This window comes from Myotis nattereri, assembly GCF_964212035.1.
Source record: "Myotis nattereri genome assembly, chromosome: 7".
Lineage (NCBI taxonomy): Eukaryota > Metazoa > Chordata > Mammalia > Chiroptera > Vespertilionidae > Myotis > Myotis nattereri.
In genome coordinates, this window is record NC_138082.1 from 86,751,175 (window position 1) to 86,771,470 (window position 20,296).

General features: G+C 49.8%; 1 protein-coding gene across 1 annotated transcript in view; it reads right to left on the reverse strand.

The window, feature by feature from the left end:
* Window positions 1–1,116: 1,116 nt before the first annotated feature.
* The window catches only part of CLASP1 (cytoplasmic linker associated protein 1), a 273,563-nt gene continuing 254,383 nt past the window's right edge, over window positions 1,117–20,296 (reverse strand). The window contains exons 38-40 of the mRNA XM_081096080.1: window positions 14,780–14,986; window positions 13,436–13,552; window positions 1,117–2,392 (exon numbers count right to left, since the gene is read on the reverse strand). Coding sequence (XP_080952206.1) covers window positions 2,306–2,392; window positions 13,436–13,552; window positions 14,780–14,986 — 411 coding nt within the window. The 3' untranslated portion in view covers window positions 1,117–2,305. The remainder of the gene's footprint in view (window positions 2,393–13,435; window positions 13,553–14,779; window positions 14,987–20,296) is intronic.

Genomic DNA, 20,296 nt, shown 5'->3' on the forward strand with positions numbered 1-20,296 from the left:
ACAGAAGCACGTGGCTTCATTTGACAGGTGGTGTTGGAGGCAGGCCCTCTGCAGACCCTGGACCAGGAAGATGAAACATCGCTGGAGTTGAATGACATGACTGGAGTGTCCTGCTTGGGCGCAGGAGAAGGGAGAAGGCAGGCTCTGAGCTGGGAAGAGCCACCCGAGAAAGGGAAGCTATCGGGAGGCGGCCTCCAGGAAGCCCCAGGCCGAGCGCAGAGCGAGTGGCTGCTGGGCTGCTCTCCGGCGACGCTCAGAGCCCACAGCGCACAACCAAGTGCAAAACTGTGTGAGCGATGTTCGTTTTCCTGGAGCGACCACAGAGCCCCCACAGACCATTGCCAACATGGGCCTCTGTCCCCCCACCCCTACCCTGGCCCATGACCCTGAGATGGCACGGACTCCCTGGCAGCCCAGTCTACGCAGGGGCAGGTGGGCCTCTGCAGCCGCCTCCCTCACACCACCCTACTGACCCCACTGCACCTTCCTGTGGTAGTTCTTAGCCCGTCTGTGAAAGGAAAGGCTGAGGCAGGAAGTGACATGGCTGCCCAAGGGAGAAAGGGGAGCTGGGGTTTGAACCCAGGAATCTGTGATCACTGCAGTCACATGTCAAACGGGCAGGATGCGGTAGGTCACAGGGGAAAGGAGGCTGAGAGCCATGGGTAGTGACACTTGAAATGAACCATGAAACACGATATTAAACAATATTTAAATAAGAGTAAACCTCCAGAGAAATGCCCTGGTGCCTGGTGGCCGGTGCTCCTCCGAGGCCCACGCCCTGCAGGCTGCAGCCCTGCGAGCCCCCACCAGGCCCCAGCGGCACAGGCCGGTCTGAGGCTCTGCACCCACCTGCTCCCCCTCGGCCGAGGGAGGAGCCGGCAGGAGGCCCTGCTGCTGCAGCTCCCAGGCAGTTAATGTGCGACCTGCCCACCACACGACACGCAGCAGCGCCCGTCGTGAGGAAGAACCTCCAGGACGGAGCACCCGCCTTCTTCCTAGCCGTGGCCACGCTCCGCTGCCAGGGCGGCCAGGCCACCCCAGAGCAGGGTGAGGAGAAAGATGCCCCCAGCAGGACACGGAATTAAGCGTCATTTATTCTAGGGCAAACTCAAAAGGGTTCTTTTATTTTTTATTTTTTAGCAAATCCTACATTATTAACAAAAGAGTCTGTACATTTGCATGATACACTAGAGAGTGAAACGTGAAAAAGCCCCCCCAAATAAAACCAAAAAACAGAAACCCAACCGGGGGGTGTGGGACCATGCGTGCACACACAGCGCTGACCAAACATTTGGTGGCCGGTATCTTTTAGAGCATTTTCTTTTCACTTCCAAACGTCACTGCCAGCAAAGTCCTGCGGGTTCTACAGAGTTCCTGCTTGCTGTTGTTTGATGTGTGTTATGTTTGATAAATAAAGGGCGGCAGGGGGAGCAGATGAGGAAACCCCGCTGCAGCAGCTGCAGAGGGTGTTGGACGCGAGTGCTGGCCAGAGGGGAGTGTCCTTGAGGAGCCGCCTCCGGCCGCAGCCTGACGATGGCAGCGATGGCAGCGGCAGAAAGCGGGAGCCGGCGGGTTCAGTGAGACGCTTTAGAACTGCGCAGCTTAAGCAAACGCTGGGGGTGGGGGGACAGGAGGGACAGACGACAGCGCCCAGTCAGAAAGACCAAGACCCAGGGCCCGAGAGGAGCCCCTGAAGAAGCTTCCGCAGACCCGGGAGCCGCGGCAGCGGGGCAGCACCGGGCACGGCGCGGACACTGGCGCGAGGGCGCGGCCTTTGCCCAGGTCCAGAAGCCACACCGGGGTCTGCCGGAGGCCCTCCGCAGCTTTCCCTCCGTCCTGCCACGGGCTCCACGTCCTTAGCAGGTCTCAACATACAACTTAGAAGCACAACTAACCCTTTCAGGGCGTCGGCTGGGGTGGAGGGGAGGGAACCTGCCCTGCACGGCCACGTCCAGGACGCAGGGCGCTAAGATGAAAGAGAAACAGACCGCCACACCCTGCTCATCGGAGCGCTCCCTCCCCGCCGGGTGCCGCTGCTGGCTGGAGGGCGGCTCGCACGCTGCGCCCCGTGCCCTCAGCGCTGGACACGCATGGCTCTTTCACTCCTGCCGCTGTGTGTGCGGACGCAAAACAGGCCTTGCTCCTTTACATTCAATGCCAGTAAGATTCTACACGAAAGCTGGAAGGGACCAAATACTGATTGTAATAAATATGCGTGGCCTCCTCGCCCTGACGGGAGCCTACGAGGGGCGGGAAGGTCTGAGAGGCACCGCGGCTGCTCTGCGGCTCGGACGCCGCGCTGCCATTAGCTGTGCGTGGAGACGTCGGAGGAGGAGCTGCTGTTGCTGTTCGTGGTCTGCGCCCTCTTGATGTACAAGTTCAGCAGCTTCATCTGCAGGGAGAGAGGGCTGGGTTAGCGGGAGGCGAGGCAGCCGGGAATGGAAAACAGGAAAAAGCCGGCACCCTTTCACCGAGGAACTCGTTAAACAAACAGTTACCGAGTGTCGATGCCTCATTCCACGCCCGCCAGGGCCAGAGACCCGGAGGAGAGAATGCAAGCGCTGCTACAAAGCAGGGCCCTTGGACAAGGCACACGCAGGACAGACCCCCCACCTCACGGGCGCCTGCAGCCAGCAGCTCCGTCCGCGCTGGCGGGAAGCAGGGCAGAGCCCAGGCGCCACAGGGACAAGGTAGCTCAGCCACGGTGAGGGGGCGTCACACCCCGCCCCCCCCCCCCCCCCCCGCAGCCAGAGCCCACGCCGCACTGCGCATCGCAGACCCCGCCGGGCCGCCCCCACGCGGCGCGCTCCCAGCTGCTCCCTTGGAGGCAGTCCTGTCTCCCTCGCTGCTCCGTGGCACTTTACCCCGTGGCACATGCCGCCTCCTGCTACAGGCAGCAGGGGACCTCCCCGCCCGCCCGCCCCGCCCCGCCCCAGGTGCTCTCCGCCACGCGCACTCGAGACTGAAACCCGTGTGGTGGGCTCTCCACACAGGGCGTCTGGGCGGGCATCCTGGAGCTGCCTTTGCCCACGCCCATGCCTGCCTCCCCCCCCCCCCCCCCCCCCCCCCCCGCCCCGCAGCGGCTGTAGGCCAATGGTTCTCAACCTTGGCTGCACATTAGAATCACCTGGGAATCTTTTAAAATCCTGAGTTCTGGGCCTCATCCTCTGGGAATTCTGTTTCTTTGTTATGAGGTGAGGCCACAACATTAGTAACAAAGAAATAATTTCCGGAGGGTGAGGCCCAGGAATCAGGATTTTAAACAGATTCCCAGCTGATTCTAATGTGCAGCCAAGGTTGAGAACCACTGGGCTAGGCCATGGTAACTTACACTCCCTACCAGTTTGTTTTTCATTCCCCACCTTTTAAATGTAGAAACGTTTAATATGATGTCGTGCTACGATGAAAGCACCATCTGAAGGCTCTGGGGCTCAGTATGACACCTCTGGGCCAACCAGGACCCAGGGAAACCCTGGCCCGAGGCTCCACAGATGCTGCCGAATTCTAGAACCAACTTCACACTAACTAGTTACGTGACCGCAGACAAAACACTTCCTGAGCCTTAACTTCCCCGCCTGCAAAATGAAGAGCAGTAACATTCCAAGGTGCCCTCTGTGGCTCCTTGTTCAGCAAATGTGTCCTCTGAACGCCCCTCCCCGATGGCTCACACTGTTCCTTCCTGCTGTTTGCTCCTTCTTCCCTCCTAAGCAGCTCACCCCGCCCCGCCCTGCCCTGCCCAGCCCAGCCCAGTTTGGTCCCTCTCCTCCTGCTCCCATGGCCTAGACCAGCCGTGGGCAAACTACGGCCCGTTTGAAATGAATAAAACTAATAAAAAAAAAAGACTGTACCCTTTTATGTAATGATGTTTACTTTGAATTTATATTAGTTCACACAAACACTCCATCCATGCTTTTGTTCCGGCCCTCCGGTCCAGTTTAAGAACCCACTGTGGCCCTTGAGTCAAAAAGTTTGCCCACCCCTGGCCTAGAACCCAGAATCGGAGCTTGTCCCACAGCGTTCACTACACGCCGCTCACTCCTGGGCTGCTATGGAGGGTCCCTGTGGTCCAGCCTGTGCCCCAGCTCTTCAGGGCAGAGTGAGCTGTGCTTTTCCCACATGCCTTGGCCTAGTGTAGTGAAGAAAGCAGGTTCCTAACACATACCTGCTGAATGGATGAGTTTTTAAAAAACAAAAATTATCTAGAAGATATTTCTATGTAAGGCCAGTTAAAAATGAGTTACTGTTAGACTTCTTTGCAACTCAGACCACTAATGTATCCACCCAGTCAAGTCTAGAATACAACTGTAAGTCCAAGGGAAAGACAACAGTAGAGTTAATGATGTGCACATGTTTAACAATCTACAAGGAGCTTTGATGCCTTATAAAAATCCTTCGCGGTAGATAGAACAGGGTCTCCTGTTTTACAAATAAAAAGCCAGGGTTCAGAAAGCTTGCTCATTAGCGGGTATAAATTCAAATGGGACTACTGTAACTTCAGAATGTCAAATGCAATCCCCATGGTAAGCACAATGAAAACAGCTATAGAATACACACAGAAGGAAACAGGAATTAAAATATTTCAGTACAAAAAGCAAACAAACACAAAAGACAGTAATGCAGAAAAGGAGGGAAGTAAAAGCGTTATGGTATATAGAAAACAAATACCAAATGCTAGAAGTCTCTCCTCCTTTATCAGTAGTTACTGTAAATATAAATGGATTAAACTCTCCAGTCAAAGGACAGAGATTGGTAGAGTGGACAGAATAACATGATTCAACTATATGCTAGCCACAAAAAAATTCACGTTAGATCCAAAGAATAAAGAGGTTGAAAGTGAAAGGATGGAAAAGATATTCCATGCAAACAGTAACCAAGAGCACAGGGTAGCTACACTAATATCAGATAAAATAGACTTTAAGTCAAAAAAGGTTACAAGAGACAAAGAAGGAAATTATATATCAACAAAAGATCAATACTGCAAAAACATAACAATTACAAACATTTATGCATCTAATAACATAATATCAAATATATAAAGTAAAAACTGACAGACCTGAAGAGAGAAACAGTTTTACAACAATAGTTTGAGACTTCAATAACCCATTCTTAATAATGGAAAGAACTCAAAAAAAGAAAATAAGAAAAAGAAAATAAAGAAAAAAAGGCCCGAACAACACAATAAGCCAACTAGATCTAACAAGCACACAGAGCATTCTACCAAACAACAGAATGCACACTCTTTTCAAATGCACATGGAGCATTCTCCAGGATAGACTATATGTTAAGAAACAAATTAGATCCCAAGAGATTTTTTTATTTTGAGAGAAAACATTGACTTGTTGTTCCATTTATTTATGCATTCATTGGTTAATTCTTGTATGTACCCTGATTGGAGATTGAACTCACAACCTTGGCATATCGGGACAATACTCTAACCAACTGAGCTGCCCGGCCAGGGCCTCAACAGATTTTAAAAGATAAATATCATTCAAAGTATCGTTTCTGGTCACAATGAATGAAGCTAGAAATCAATAACAAAAAGAAAACTATAAGAAAAAAATCCTAAATCTGTAGAAATTGAACACACTTTTAAACCACCAATGGGTCAAAGAAGAAATCACAAAAGAAATTAGAAAATACCTTGAAACAAATGAAATGAAAACACAACATACCAAAACTTATGAGAGGCACTGAAAGCAGCGCAAAGAGGGATATTTACAACAGTAAATGCTTATATTAAAAAAGAAAGATCCCTTAACATTAACATAACTTTACATTTTAAGGAACTAGAAAAAGAATAAACTAAACCCCAAGCTAGCAGAATGAAGGAAATACTAAAGATTAGAGCAGAAATAAATGAAACAAAAACAGAGACATATCAATGAAACCAAAAGTTGATTCATTCAACAAAAAACAACAACAAAACTGACAAACCTTTAGCTAAGCTGACTAAAAAAAAGACTCAAATTACTAAAATCAGAAATGAATATGTATACATTATTACTGATTCTAAAGAAATCAAAAATATTACAAGAGAATACTATAAACGATAGTACACCAACAAATTAAGATAAAGATGAAATGGATCATTTCCTAGAAACACAAACCTACCAAGACAGCATCATGAAGAGAAAGACTAAACAGGCCTATAATTAGTAAGGACACTAAAGTGTAATAAGAAATCTCCTGACAAAGAAAAGATCAGGTGGCTTTACTTCAAATGTTCTACAAATGTTCTAAAAAAACATTTAGAGAACTAATACAACCCTTCTCAAGTATTTCCAGAAAACTAAAGAGAAAAGAACACTTTCAAACTCATGCTATGAAGTTAACATTTGTCCTGATACCAAAGCCAGATAAAGACATTACAAGAAAACTATAGATCCCTTATAAACAGTTATGAACACTGACGCAAAAATCTTCAAGAAAAGGCTAACAAACAGTATTTGATAGCATATTTAAAAGGTTATATAACATAACTGAGGATAAATTCCTGAAACGCAAGGATAGTTCAACATATGAAAATTGATCAATATTATATACACATCACATTAACAGAATGAAGGAAAAAACAACAACCCCACAGTTATCTCAACTGATGCAGAAAAAAATTTGACAAATTTTTGATGAAAATTTTTGATGAAAATACTCAACAAACTAGGAATAGAAGGAAACTACCTCAACATATCCAAAGCTATATATGAAAAGCCCACAGCGAAAATTATGCTCAATGGTAAAGACAAAGCCTTTTTTCTAATATTACGAACAAGGGAAGGATGCCTGCTTTTACCAATTCTACTCAATATAGAACTATAAGTTCCAGCCAGAGCAATTAGGCAGGAAAATAAATGAAAGGCATCCACATTATAAAGGAAAAATAAAATTATCTTTGTTTACAGATGATTTTATATGTAGAAAACCCGTAAGATTCTACAAAAAAAGTTAAGAGTAATAAATTCAGCAATGTAGCAGGATACAAAAACCAATGACCAAAAACCAGTTGCATTTCTTTACACTAACAATGAAGAGAAAATTAAAAAAACATCTCCATTTCTAAAAACATAAGAAATAAAATACTGTAACTAAAACTACGAAGTGAAAGACTTGTAAAATGAAAACTGTAATATGTTGCTAAAAGTAATTAAAGACACATAAATAAAAAAGACACCCAATGCGCATAGGATGGAAGACAATTGTTATGATGCAAGACAATTGTTATGATGCCAATACGACCCCCAAAAGCTATTTAAAGTCAATAAAATCTCTCTCAAAATCCCACTGAGGTTTTTATAGAAATGAAAAATCAACCATAAATTCATACGGAATCTCAATAGACACCATAGCCAAATTATCTAGAAAAAGAATAAAGCTGAAGGACTCACGCTTCAATTTCAAAACTTACCACAAAGCTACAGTAATAAAAACACACTGTGGGTGGCAAGGAGAACGAAGATGGGAGCGTAGAGAGGTCTGTTTGCTGGAAGCAGCGAGGGGTCCTCGTTGCCTCTCACAACCACAGCAGAATTACAACTAAAATGAAGTACAAACATCATTCGGAACCATCTGAAATCTGGCTGAATGGAAGTCCTACAACTAAAGAAGAATGTACATGAAGATTGGTAGGAGGGGTGGAGGCATGGAATTGGATGATTCAACACCCACATATGGCGTGTTTATATTTTATTTTTATTATCACTATTATTATTATTATTATTATTATTATTATTATCTTAAATCCTCACCTGAAGATACTTTTTCCATTGACTTTTAGAGAGAGTGGAAGGGACAGGGAGAGACAGAGAGAAATAGCAATTGGTTGCCTCTCTCACGGCCCGGACCAAGGCTGGGAGTCAGAAACCGAGGTACGTGCCCTTGGCTGGAATCAAACCTGGAACGCTGAGACTCTATCCTCTGAGCCAAACCGGCTAGGGCTGTGGCATGTTTTCAATTGGGAGGGATGTCTCTGCTGTGAAGACCTCCCGTGAGAATCAAGGGCTCCTAACCTCACACCAGAACACTGTCTGGGGTTCCAGAACTGGGAAAAGAAGTCCCGTAACTTCAGGTTGTAAAAACCAGCAGGTACTGTGGCTGACACGGAGGGTGCTGGAGACCCAGACAGTCCCTCTTAAAAGTGCTGGAGCACCGAATCACTAGGGATTTGATCCTTCTGAGATCCAGCACTGGGGCCATGGTTCAGGGGGATCCAGGGACATACGGAGAGGAACTGGATTGTCTGGCATTGGAGCAAGAACTCAAGGGCGGTGTTCTCCCACACAGGGGTGCTCACAGGGGTCATTGTTCCTATGCTGAGACCACTGTTCCTCTGCAGAGATGCCTGCAGCCATATCTGAGTTTCCATCAGTGTGGCCCACACTGTTCCCTCTGCCCTGGTGATTCCCTGAGAGCCTGCCCCACCCAATTTGCAGACCCACCCAAGCTGTTTACAGCAGCTTTTCCATATGAATGGCCTGACCTGGCTCAGGCTTCAGACTTTCCTAAAATCTCTCAAGCAGCAGCTGCAGCAGCATGCCCCATACTTATCAATAAGAGGCCCAAGACCCGGCACTGGCAGCATCCTGCCTTGTTTCACAGCCTGGCCTCTCCTGGGCACTTCCTAGTCCAAAACAAGTAGCAGCCATCTGCAGATCTCTCTGTAGCTCCTGCCGGGTCACCTGGGCAGTGGCTGACTTTGCACTTCCCAGGAGGCCCCAGAGCCAGTGCACCCAGTGGACAGCTTCTGACCATACCAGATCACAACTCTATGCATCCACAAGCGACACACTTAAGGGGCAGACTCAGGGAGCACGAAAGCCAAACTGAAGCAATTCCTGCTCCATATGGTATCTCCTGCACAGCAGCTCTCCCACTGTAATTGCAGCTGCTCTTCACAGCTAACTGGCCGGGAGGTTAATTCCTCCCAGTTATACCAGCAGCAATCAAGGCTCAAATAACAACAAGACTATGCACACCACACAGGGGTGCACCTAAAGTGTCTGGAGCTCAGGTCACTGGGGAGTCCATCACTGGGACCTACAGGACACCTACTACATACATAAAAGGCCACTCCACCAACTCCAGGAGACATAGCAGCTCTACCTAATACACAGAAACAAACATAGGGAAGCAGCCAAAATGCGGAGACCAAGAAACATGTCGCAGATGGAAGAACAGAAGAAATCTCCAGAAAAAGACCTAAATGAGATGGAAGCAAGCAAACTACTGGATGTAGACTTCAAAACAATGGTTATAAAGTTGCTCAGTAATCTTAATGAGGATGTCAAAGACCTAAAAAAGGACCAGTGAGAAATAAGGTCAGTGGTCGGCAAACTCATTAGTCAACAGAGCCAAATATCAAGAGTACTTCTTCAAAACAGACTCGCCCAGGCCAAAACCTGACTTCTGCGCATGGGCCACGAAGTTTCAATTGCACTGTATGTGCACGCAACACGTGGTATTTTATGGAGGAGCCACACTCAAGGGGCCAAAGAGCTGCATGTGGCTCATAAGCCGCAGTTTGGCGACCACTGCACTAACTGAAATGAAGAATATTTAAAGCCAATCAAAAGTAGAGGATAATGAGAATCAAATCAGCGATTTGGAATATGAGGAAGGAAAAAACACCCAATCAGAAGTGCAAAAAGAAAAATGAATCCAAAAATATGAAAACAGTGTAAGGAGCCTCTGGGAACATCAAGCATACACCAACATTCGCATTATGGGGGTGCCAGAAGGACAAGAGAGAGAGAGCAAGATACTGAAAACTTATTTGAAGAAATAATGACAGAAAACTCTCCTACCTGGTGAAAGAAATAGACTTACAAGTTCAGGAAGCACAGTGAGTCCCAAACAAGAGGAACTCAAAGAGGCCCACACCCAGACACATCATAATTAAAATGCCAAGAGGTAAAGACAAAGAGAGAATCTTAAAAGCAGCAAGAGAAAAGTAGTTAGTTACTTGCAAGGGAGCGCCCATAAGACTGTCAATTGATTTCTCAACAGAAACTTTGCAGGCCAGAGGGAATGGCAAGAAATATTCAAAGTGATGAATAGCTAAGACTACAACCAAGAATACTCCACCCAGCAAAGCTCACATTTAGAAATGAAGGTCAGATAAAGAGCTTAATGACAACAAAGAGCTAAAGGAGTTCATCACCACCAATAAGTATTACATGAAATGTAGAAGGGTATTCTTTAAGAGGAAGGAGAAGAAAGAAAAAAGATAAAAAATATTAACAATAAAATGGCAATAAATACATGTCTATCAACAAGTGTATCTACAAATCAAAATAAATAAACAAGAAATCTAATTAACAAAATAAAGTGATGAATAAAATAGAACCAGAGTTATGGAAACATGGAACAGACTGACAAATCTCAAAGGGAAAGGGGCAGAGGGGAGTGGGAAGCAATTAAAGAAAAAACTTATATATATATGCATTACCTATGGACACAGACAACAGGGTGGTGAAGGCCTGAGGCGGAGTGGGAACCAGGGGCAGGGGGGCAATGTGGGGATAGAAGGGGTACATCTGAAATACTCTCAACAATAAAGATTTTTTAAAAACCCCCACATAGTGTGCTGTCATAAAGACAGACATATAGTCCAATGGAACAAAACAGAGAGCCCAGAAATAAACCCTCACATATGTTGTCAAATGATTTTTGACAAGGGTGCCAAGGCCATTCAATGAAAAGAGGGTAGTCTTTTCAACAAATAGTATAAAAAAAAAACTGAGTATTTACAAGCAAAAGAATGAAGTTGGACCCTTACTTAACACCTATGCAAAAATTAACTCAAAATGGATCAGACACCTGTGTGTAAGAGCTAAAATTATAAACTCTTAGAAGAAAACATAGGGAAAAAACTTCACAACACTGGATTTGGAATGACTTCTTGGATATGACACCAAAAGAATAGCAACAAAAATTTTTTAAAAAATTGAACTTCATGAAAATTTAAAATTTTGTGCATAAACAGACAAGGAATTAACACCCAGAACTTAAAGAGAACGTCTAAAACTTAACAGTAACAAAATCCAAACAATCCAATTTAAAAAAGGGAAAGGACTTGAATAGACATTTCTCCAAAGACAGACAAGTGGCCAAGAAGCCTATAAGAAGATTTTCAACCCACCAATCATTAAGAACATGCAAATCAAAACAGCAATGAGATACCACCTTGCCCCAGTTGTTAGGATGGCTACTTATCAGAACGAGAAAATAACAAGTGTTAGCAGGGACGAAGAGAAACTGCAACCCTTTACACTTTGGTTGGCGTGTAAAATGGCGTAGCCACCATGGAAAACAGTTTGGCAATTATCATATGATCCGGTAATTCTAGTCCTGGATATACACCCAAAAGAACTGAAAGTAGGGACTCAAAGAGATGTTTGTACACCCATGTTCACAGCAGTGTTCTTCACAATAGCCGAGGGTGTAAACAACTCAAGTGTGCATCCCCAAGATGTGCAACAAATGGAGTATTTTATTCAGCCTTAAGAAGGAAATTCTGACACGTGCTACATCGCCAGTCACAAGAAAACACAGACACTGCCTGATCCCTCTTACATGAGGCACCTGAGGAGCCAGTTCATAGCGGAGAGTAGAATGGTGGTTGCCAGGGGGGGAGGGGGAGGATGGGGAGTCACTGTTTAACGGGGAGAGCTTCAGTTTTACAAGGTGAAGAGTTCTGAAGACGGATGGTAGTGACGGCTGTACAATATGAATGCACTTAGTGGCAGGGAATCATACACTTGAAATGGTTAAGAAAGAAAGTTTAGCTGGGGGTGGGAAGGCCTGGCTCCTGGTTAGGACCTGGGCTCCAGGCCCAAGGCCTCCATTGAGAAAGGGCAGCAGCAGGGCTGGCTGCAGGGCAGGGATGAGACGACACCTGTCACTCTCAGCTCCTCATGAGAAGGGTCACGTGAGATGACTGCACAGCTCCCTCGTGAGGAAGGTAAAAAGTGCAGACAAAACTGAGCTCTGACTATGTGAATTATGGATGAATTGTCTATTTTATAAATTGAACTCCCTTTGTCTTCTAGGCCTTCACTGCGGCCAGGAACCACCCACAGGCCCCTGCTGGAGGCAAGAGGAGGGGAGGGGGTTTCCAGCCTGGCACTCGCTGGGACTCCCAGCCCAGTCCTTCCAGATGGGGGTCAGGAAAGGGATCAGTGAGGAGGCTGTGGGAGCAGAGGGGAAAGGGGAAGCTGCAATGGAATCGGGAGCAGCAGTCCCCAACCCCTCAGCACACCTGATGCACACATCTCCACCTCGACGCTCACTTCTGTCTGCAAGGAGAGTGGTTCTCCACCAGGGGCCGTTCTGTCCTCTAGGGGATACCTGGCTGTGTGCAGACGTTAGTGAGTCACAACTGAGGGGCGAGGTGTGCTACGGGAATCTATAGGTGGCAGCCAGGGACGCTAAATTCCCTACAACACGTAGGAGCTCCCTCCCCCGCCCGCCCAGCACACACACAGAGTGGCCTGAAGTGTCAGCAGTGCTGAGGGCCCACAGGCCGTGCTCTGGAAAGGCGGGCAGAGGCAGCTTTGCGGGGAACTCTGGGAAAGCAGGGCTCCTGCTGTGATGCCCCCACTGTGTCGAAGGAGCAGCGCCGGGCGGCACCTGCTGACTCCTCCTTTCCTCGGGAGCAAGGTGAGGCCACTGGCTTCCTGCTCTAATGGCACCGCTGCCGGCCCCGCCCACAGGCAGGCCTGGAGCAGCTGGGCCCTTCCCCACGGACGACCACCAAGGCACCGCCTCCCACCCTGCCTCTCCTGCCAGAGCTTGGGTTTCTACCTGCTCTCAGCAGCAGGTGCATCAGATCTGAGTTTATTTTTAAACCAATAAGCACTCTAGCCAATAGTTCTTTTTCTTACTTTCTGCCCGATTCTAAGCTACTCCTACAGGAAACATGAGCGGCAGCACAGGGTGTTGAGATCTTGGCGTCGGGAGTTAAGATCCCTGTATGCGCATGGGCAGGTTAAACGCGGCGTGACTGTCCTTAGCCACAGGGATGCTGTCCTGAGTAAATGAGTCAACAACACCAAGTGCAGAGAACGGTGTCTGGGACCCGGCGGGCACGTGGTGAGTCGGCCACCAGTACCGCGGATGCCCCGAGAACCCAGTTCCGACCCAGCAAGCTGCTAACCCAGCAGGCAAATCTCCTTAGCGTTTCTGTGAAAGAAGACAAGCTGGTTTCTAACAAAGTCACCTTCCCTTTGGGAATAAACAGTTACAACAGACCCCGCTGTAACTTGCCGTGACTTCGCTATCTAGTTGGTCACTTTTATCTTTAGGAAAATGCTTTCGGAGAAATGAGGCCCAACTACAACACACACGATGAGGAAGCCGGTGCGGTCCAGAGCTGCGGGCAGCGAGTTCCGACCTGCTGGCAGAGCCCGGGTGCGCCTCAGCCATGTAACAGGATACATACCTTGCTCCCCGTGAGCTGTGCGAGGTGAGGTTTCAGCTCTTCTCCGATTACGGAATAAATTGCCACCAAGCAGAACACACTGGCCTTCCGCACACTACTTTCAGTGTTGTCATAACCCTACAGAGTCGGAGGGGAACACAGAAAGGAAACGAGATCAAAGAGTCATTTCACCGTCAATATTTCAACATTTCCACAAGTGCCCTCAGAGCTCAACCTTGGACTTGTCAAAACAACCAGGGTGTAACTCAGCTCTGCACCTGATCCAGGGAGCTTCCCGGAGGCTGGGAGCTGCGGCCGACCTGCCCCGCCCGGGCCACTGCAAGGAACTGCCCAGCAGCCCCCCAAGCATCGAGGGAGACAGAAGAAGGAAGAGGTGAAGGGGGACAATAACTTGCTTCTTTCGTACTTTCCGGAAGGTAAAACAAGTTTCATGTGTGAAAACCCTTTAAAGAAATGAGAACTACACACTCTCGTGCCCGGACATCAGTTAGCACCGGCTAGAGCTGGACCTCAACCTACCGTCGCCTCATCCACACACCCACCCCCCTCACCCCTGCCCCCTCCCCCGAGGGACCTGCCTGCTGTTCCCCACACGGACTCCAGGACTTCCCAGCCACTGTCGTCCCCTCTGCCTGGCATAACCCCGGCCCCCTGCTCAGCAAACAGCAGCACCACACGTGGCTCTGATTTCTCTCTACCCTGCCCAGGGAACTCTCTCTCCAGGACCCCACGCGACACCGCCTCCCGGATGAGCCCTTCTCTCTCTGCTACCTGCCAGGAACCGCCACTCCTGCTCCGTTCCCAGCTGTCAGCACACACCTCCCTGGGTAGCTTAGCACAGCCCCGGCGTCTCCGCTCGGCCATGCAGGCTGCGGCCCCTGAGGTGATGCCGATCAGTGGAGACCACCTTCCCCCAGAGCCTATCTAACTCCACGTCTCATGCTCAGGGGGGTTCCAATCCACATTTGCTGGGTCGGTGAGAGCAGGACCACTGTCTGGTTTCCCACTCCACGGCCCACCTGCCCAGGGCTGGGGCCCACAGATGTGCAATAAGGGTTTGTTGAAGGAATGAACAACAACAATGATCCAAATATGTTTACAGTAAACAGAGTTCATTCTCCAGCCCAGTTCCAGGCTGCCAGGACACCTCCTTGCTGCACTCCGGGAAGGATAGACTGGGAGCCGAGAGAAAAGACGTGAGGCAGCCACACCACACAGCTTCCCAGGTTCTAAAACAGGTCACCTCCCGACTTTCCCTACCTGCCCTGCTTCAAGCGAGCAAGGGAAGCCAGGCCCCGTGCCCCCTCGCACCCCTGAGGGGGTGTGGCACCGCGCCCAGCCCACCTGCAGCAGGCCCGGGATGATGTCAGCCAGCAGCTGCAGCAGGGACTCCCTGGCGATCCTCTCCACGACCTTGGTCTGCATCTTGATGGCAGCCAGGTTGATGGGGTAGTCGGCCGTCTGGATGATGGGGCAGAGCACTTTGATGCACTGCTCCGGGTGGATGGAGCTGGCCAGAGTGGACGCAGCTTCCTCGGCGGCTCTCACCACCTGAAACACAGGTCCCCCCCGAGCGTGAGTGCCACAGCCAGGAGCAGCCAGAACAGTGCTCCTAATTCCAGAGCCGAGCGACATGCTTCGCTCAATGCCACCGTCACTTCCTCGGGCCAATGTTGTTCCAGAAGTTTGAAGAGTAATTTCCCAGGGGTATGGAGGCCCTGGGAAGGCGGGTACAGTGGATTTTGGCAAAAACCTTAGAAAAGTGGTTCTCCGAGTGCAGCCTGCCCCACCCCTCCACCGCAGCAGCAGCTGCGGCCTCCTTAGGAGAGCCACCTCCCCAGGCCCCAGACCCGCGGCCTCAGACTGTGGGCTGGGGCCGCAGCGTGTCAAGCACTCGGAGATTCTTAGGTGCAGGGACATTTGAGAGTCTGCCCGAGGAGATCGGACCCGAGAACAGAAACACTCCCCACGTCTGTGGGCCCCACAGCAGGAATAACGAGAGAAATGGAAGGAAGTCGGAGTGGCCACAGCACGCGGGTTCCAGCTGCAGGGAGGGTCCCGAGCAGCCCTGAGAAAGCTGCTCGTCCAGCTCACACGCTCACCTCACCGCAGAGGAGCAGCTGACCTGTGAAGGGGCCCCGGCGCACTGGGACACACGAAGGGCCACAGGCACCCTGTCATAGGGGAAGCCAAGTGCAAAGCCCAGAGAACAGGACGGGCAGGGGTTTGGGCTCAGAGAGCTGGAAGCAAACCCTAGCCCATCATTCACACAGGCGAACCCCACCTCCTGGTCCGTAAAAACAGATCATCTGAGGAGGGATGGAGATATCTGGCCAGTCAGTAAATGGCAGTAACTACTACTGATAAAAAGGAGTACATACATAAATGATACGCGAAAACACCAAACCGTAAAGAGGTATGCATTTCCTTACAAACACAGTGAAAATCCAGCACATTTATCCTCGGACCAGCCCGCCCTGTCCCTCTATCAGAACCACTTCACAGTCCCCAGCAAGGTGGGTCCCCCTGCTCCTGTCTGCCGGAGGATTTGTTCTGTTTAAAGAAGCTGAATTCTGTCACATTTCTTTCTTGTTGGGGACCCTCTGGGCTTTCCCTGAGAGGACCAGATATCTCCTTCAGACATGACTAAAGGGTAAGTGTCTCGTTAAATAAGCTCACCTGCTCACCCCACCATCACCTGGTCAGCATGCTCATGGACACAAAGCATACACCTAGGATTATGCATTAATCCCTTAAAGAGCCAAATGGAGACCCAGGTTAGCAGGGTTCAGGGAAAATACTGTGTGCGTGTGAGGACACAGGTGTGAAGAGCTTCCAAGACTTGTCTGTGCTTCCTATACACGTAAAAGGTCAGACTTGGCTGCGAAGCATAGCGGAGAAGTGATTTTAAGAGTCATGTTCTACCCTCAAAAAGCTCATACGATTCTTAAGATTTTCACAGCCCCAGCAATTTTTTTTCTCACCACCCTTCTCCCTGCCTTCCAGCTGTGCTCAGTGTGTGCATCCATTCAGTCCTATGTGTCGGGGGCTAGCTCAGAGCTCAGACCAGAGGTGCAGACAGTGGGCCCCGGCCTTGCCCTCCGGGTGCTGGGCAGGTGGGGTAGTCCATACAGAGGGCAGCGTGAGGATGCAAAGGCCCAGAAAATGGCAGCCAAGGCCAGGGAAGCAGGTGGGGCCAGGTGGTGGGAATCTGCTACCTGAGGAGCTTCTTCCAGTGGCCAGGCCTGGGCAGAGGGTGGTGAGGGATGGGAAGTAGGAGGACTGTAGCAGGATGCTCCGGTGTTCTGCAGGAATTCTTCCAGCTCCAGGGCTCCCGGCCCTACAGAGCCAGCTCCGCCTGCCTCTCTCCTGCACAGCAAGCCAGTGATGAGAGTTGGCCACAGCAGACCGGGCGTGCATGCACCTCAAAATAAGTGGGCGGGCTTCCCTGTCAGCAAGCATTAACTGAGTCACATCCACAGGATGCCACGTTAGTTTACGGACACATGGAAATGAGAGTATTTAAAAGAAACCCACGGCGAGTTTTTCTTGACAGCTCAATCTCCTGCGGAGTGCAGCTTTTCCTACACAGATGCCTGAAAGTAGAGTGCTGTTTGGCCCTGGTGTGCACACGACCTTTACCCCTTTACCCCACGAAAGCAGAGTCCAGGTTTGCGTGGGCACATTCTCAACCTCAGAGAGCACCACACACAAACCTCAGCTTGACCCTCTGGCAAGGAACTTCATTGGTCTGAGCCATAATTTTTAAAAACTCTAAAAGGAGGATTTAAAAACGCAGACTACCCTGGCTGGGTAGCTTAGGACATCGTTCCGATAGCCCAAGAGTGCAGGTCTGATCCCAGTCAAGGCACATACAAGAATCAACCAATGAATGCATAAACAAGCAGAACAGCACACCGATGTCTCTCTCGCACTCAAACCAATAAGAGCCCTGCTGTCACTGTTCCTTGGGTGAAGACAGTATACGAGTGACTGCCCCTAGGAAACACGTGAAGGTACCAGCAGGCCTTGCTGAAGGGACACAGCGGCCAGCCGGAGCTGGGGCTGCCAGAGCGCAGAGCTGTCCAGAGGATGCCTCCTGCCTGGCTGCTGCCCACGTCGACGCCCTTCAATCAGCATGGCGGGCCAATGAGGCCTGGCTTTGGCTGGTCCTTCTAGCTGAACTTCCCACTGTGCCTGGTAATGCCAAGCTGAGGGCCCACCCTGCACAGGCCCAGCCGGCCAAGCCTCAGTGCCCACGTCTAGTCCCTGTACATTCCCTGAATGTGGATCATGCCTGCCCTTCACCTGGCTAGGCCTAGCCACCCCTAGGAGCCAGTCGCTATAGCAGAACTGCAGGAAGCTCTGTGTGCACACTGCACGCCGCACCTAGACATCCGCTGGGCATCTCTGCCACCTGACTCCCTGCACCTAGACATCTGCTCAGCGTCTCTGCCACCTGACTAGCAGCTCTGGGAGGGCCAGCATGCACCTCAGCCACTGTGCTCTCCCGCACGTCCAGCACAGGCCATGTCCACTGTACATTAGGGACATTATAAACGTCTGTCGAACTAACTTTCCCCTCGTGCATGGAGTTGTAAAGTACTCACAACTGGCAGTCGCCCCTCGGCATCCACATGCTCCAGCTAAGGAGTGGCCCAGCCATTAAGGAGGAGGCAAGATGTCTACCAATGACCCACATGAGCCTCAGGAAAGCCCTGCACCAGAGTGCCCCCTTCCAGGTGACATACTGGAAAGGACGACACAGATCTGTTCTTCGGCAAAGACCTCCGTTCAGGTGAGCTTCTCCCTACAATGCTGTCTGAGAGGGCAGCCTGTCCTGGAAGAGCTCCATCATGCGGTGCGTGATCGGAGATGAAGTGCTCTTCTTCCTCCTCAGCTCCTGCACACCCCGCGCTGAGCTGGGTAGCTTAGGACATCACCTTAGGACAAGCACAAGCACCCTGACATGCTAGCAGAAAGGAAACTGAGGAAACGGTGGGTCTTAGCTCTTAAACTTGGAAAAAACAAAAGGATCAGGAGACTCTGAATGATTTCATAGATAAATCCAAGTTAGAAAACAGTGATGTACAGAAGCAGACGTTTAAGATCCCAACAGGAGCCCTAGTTGGTGTGGCCCAGTGGATAGAGCATCAGCCTGAAACGAAGGGTCCCTAGTTCGATTCCAGTCAGGGCACATGCCCGGGTTACAGGCTCGATCCCCAGTAGGGGGTGTGCAGGAGGCAGCCTCGCTGATCTGCATCCACATGCCGATCAATGATTCTCTCATCACTGATGTTTCTCTCTCCCTCTCCCTTCCTCTCAAGAATCAATAAAAATATTAAAAAACAAAAAACAAAACCAACAGGAGATGGGAAGCAGCCGTGGGTGGGAAGGCGTAGGCTTTAGGGACAGACTGGGATTCAGGCTCAGCAGTGGCTCTAACAGTCACAACAGGAATAAACTAACCCTCCCTGGGCGCCTCCCAGGAGTCTCCGGGCACAAAGGCAGGAAGCAGCGGCCAGGTGCACATGAGACCTGCCGCAGGCTCCTCCTCCCCGCCGGGCTCTGTGCTCACTGTCGTCAGTGCGGACACGGAAGGCTTCGGATCTACGGAACTCACACCCGAACCAAGGAGACCTCCCTTCCACAAAACTCCACAGCACGAAGCAGCTAATCCCATGCACCTAACACAGGGAGGCTTCTAGAATTCCTGAAAGCAGAATGCAGACGCTGCTCCTCCAGGTGGGCGTGGCGGCACTCCCTCGCGCTGTGGTCGGACCCCAGGACAGCTCTTCCTGCCAAGGCAGGTCGGTGCTCCTGGCTTCGCCGTACATGCCAAACCCCGGCTTTGGCAGGCTGCTTGAGTCAGGGTGAACTTTAGGTTTTGCCCTGAGTTCTATGTAACATAAGAAGCAAAGATTAGCAATGTAAGCACATGGAGAGCAAAAGTAAACATGGGCAACAGAAGGAAGGGAGGGCAGACAGTTTAGTAGATTAGATGTCAGGAGGAGGCAAGGATTTAGAAAGGGGGGTGGGCGTATGCATGAGAGACAGCAGATTAAAGAGACTTTTGGATCATAATCCACCTTGAAGCTGTCACAATTATTCCAATTCTGGTGATTTTGCTAGTCTGGTTAGAAACATAGAAATTCTTCCTTTTCAAAGTTGGTGAAATAATATTGTCTAGCAAGGAAAAGCATAATTTCCTTATCTAACTTTTTTAAAAAATGAGATCATTACTCAGACTACTAGAGAATGTTTGCTTAAAGATGAGGTTTCTTTTGGAGCAAAGAACTTGTCAAAATTTGAATGGCATGTTTTAATAAGTTTGATCTGGCCCTGTCACAGACACATCAGAATAACCGGCTCAATAAAAGCATAAATAAATAAATGGATAGATAGCAAACGCCCAGAATCAAAGTGCTCTTCCCAGTGGGTACTCCCAGCTTAGCTCTGCAATCACTTGGGAGCCAGGGAAAAGGTTGGTGCCACCTCCCAGGAAAAGCTGGAAAGACCTTATAAAAAAGGTTTGACAAGCGTTTTAGGCAAACTATGTTTTTGGTAAAAGAGAGGCTCTGCTAAAAATCCTGGGATTTAAGGTGCAGCGTCCACACGGCCTGGACCCCGCAGGCGAGTCCTCACATCACCAGCTCCGTCCAGTGGGAGGACGTGCAGCGTCCACATGGTCTGGACCCCGCAGGCGAGTCCTCACATCACCAGCTCTGTCTAGTGGGAGGAGGTGCAGCGTCCACATGGTCTGGACCCCGCAGGCGAGTCCTCACATCGCCAGCTCTGTCTAGTGGGAGGAGGTGCAGTGTCCACATGGTCTGGACCCCGCAGGCGAGTCCTCACATCACC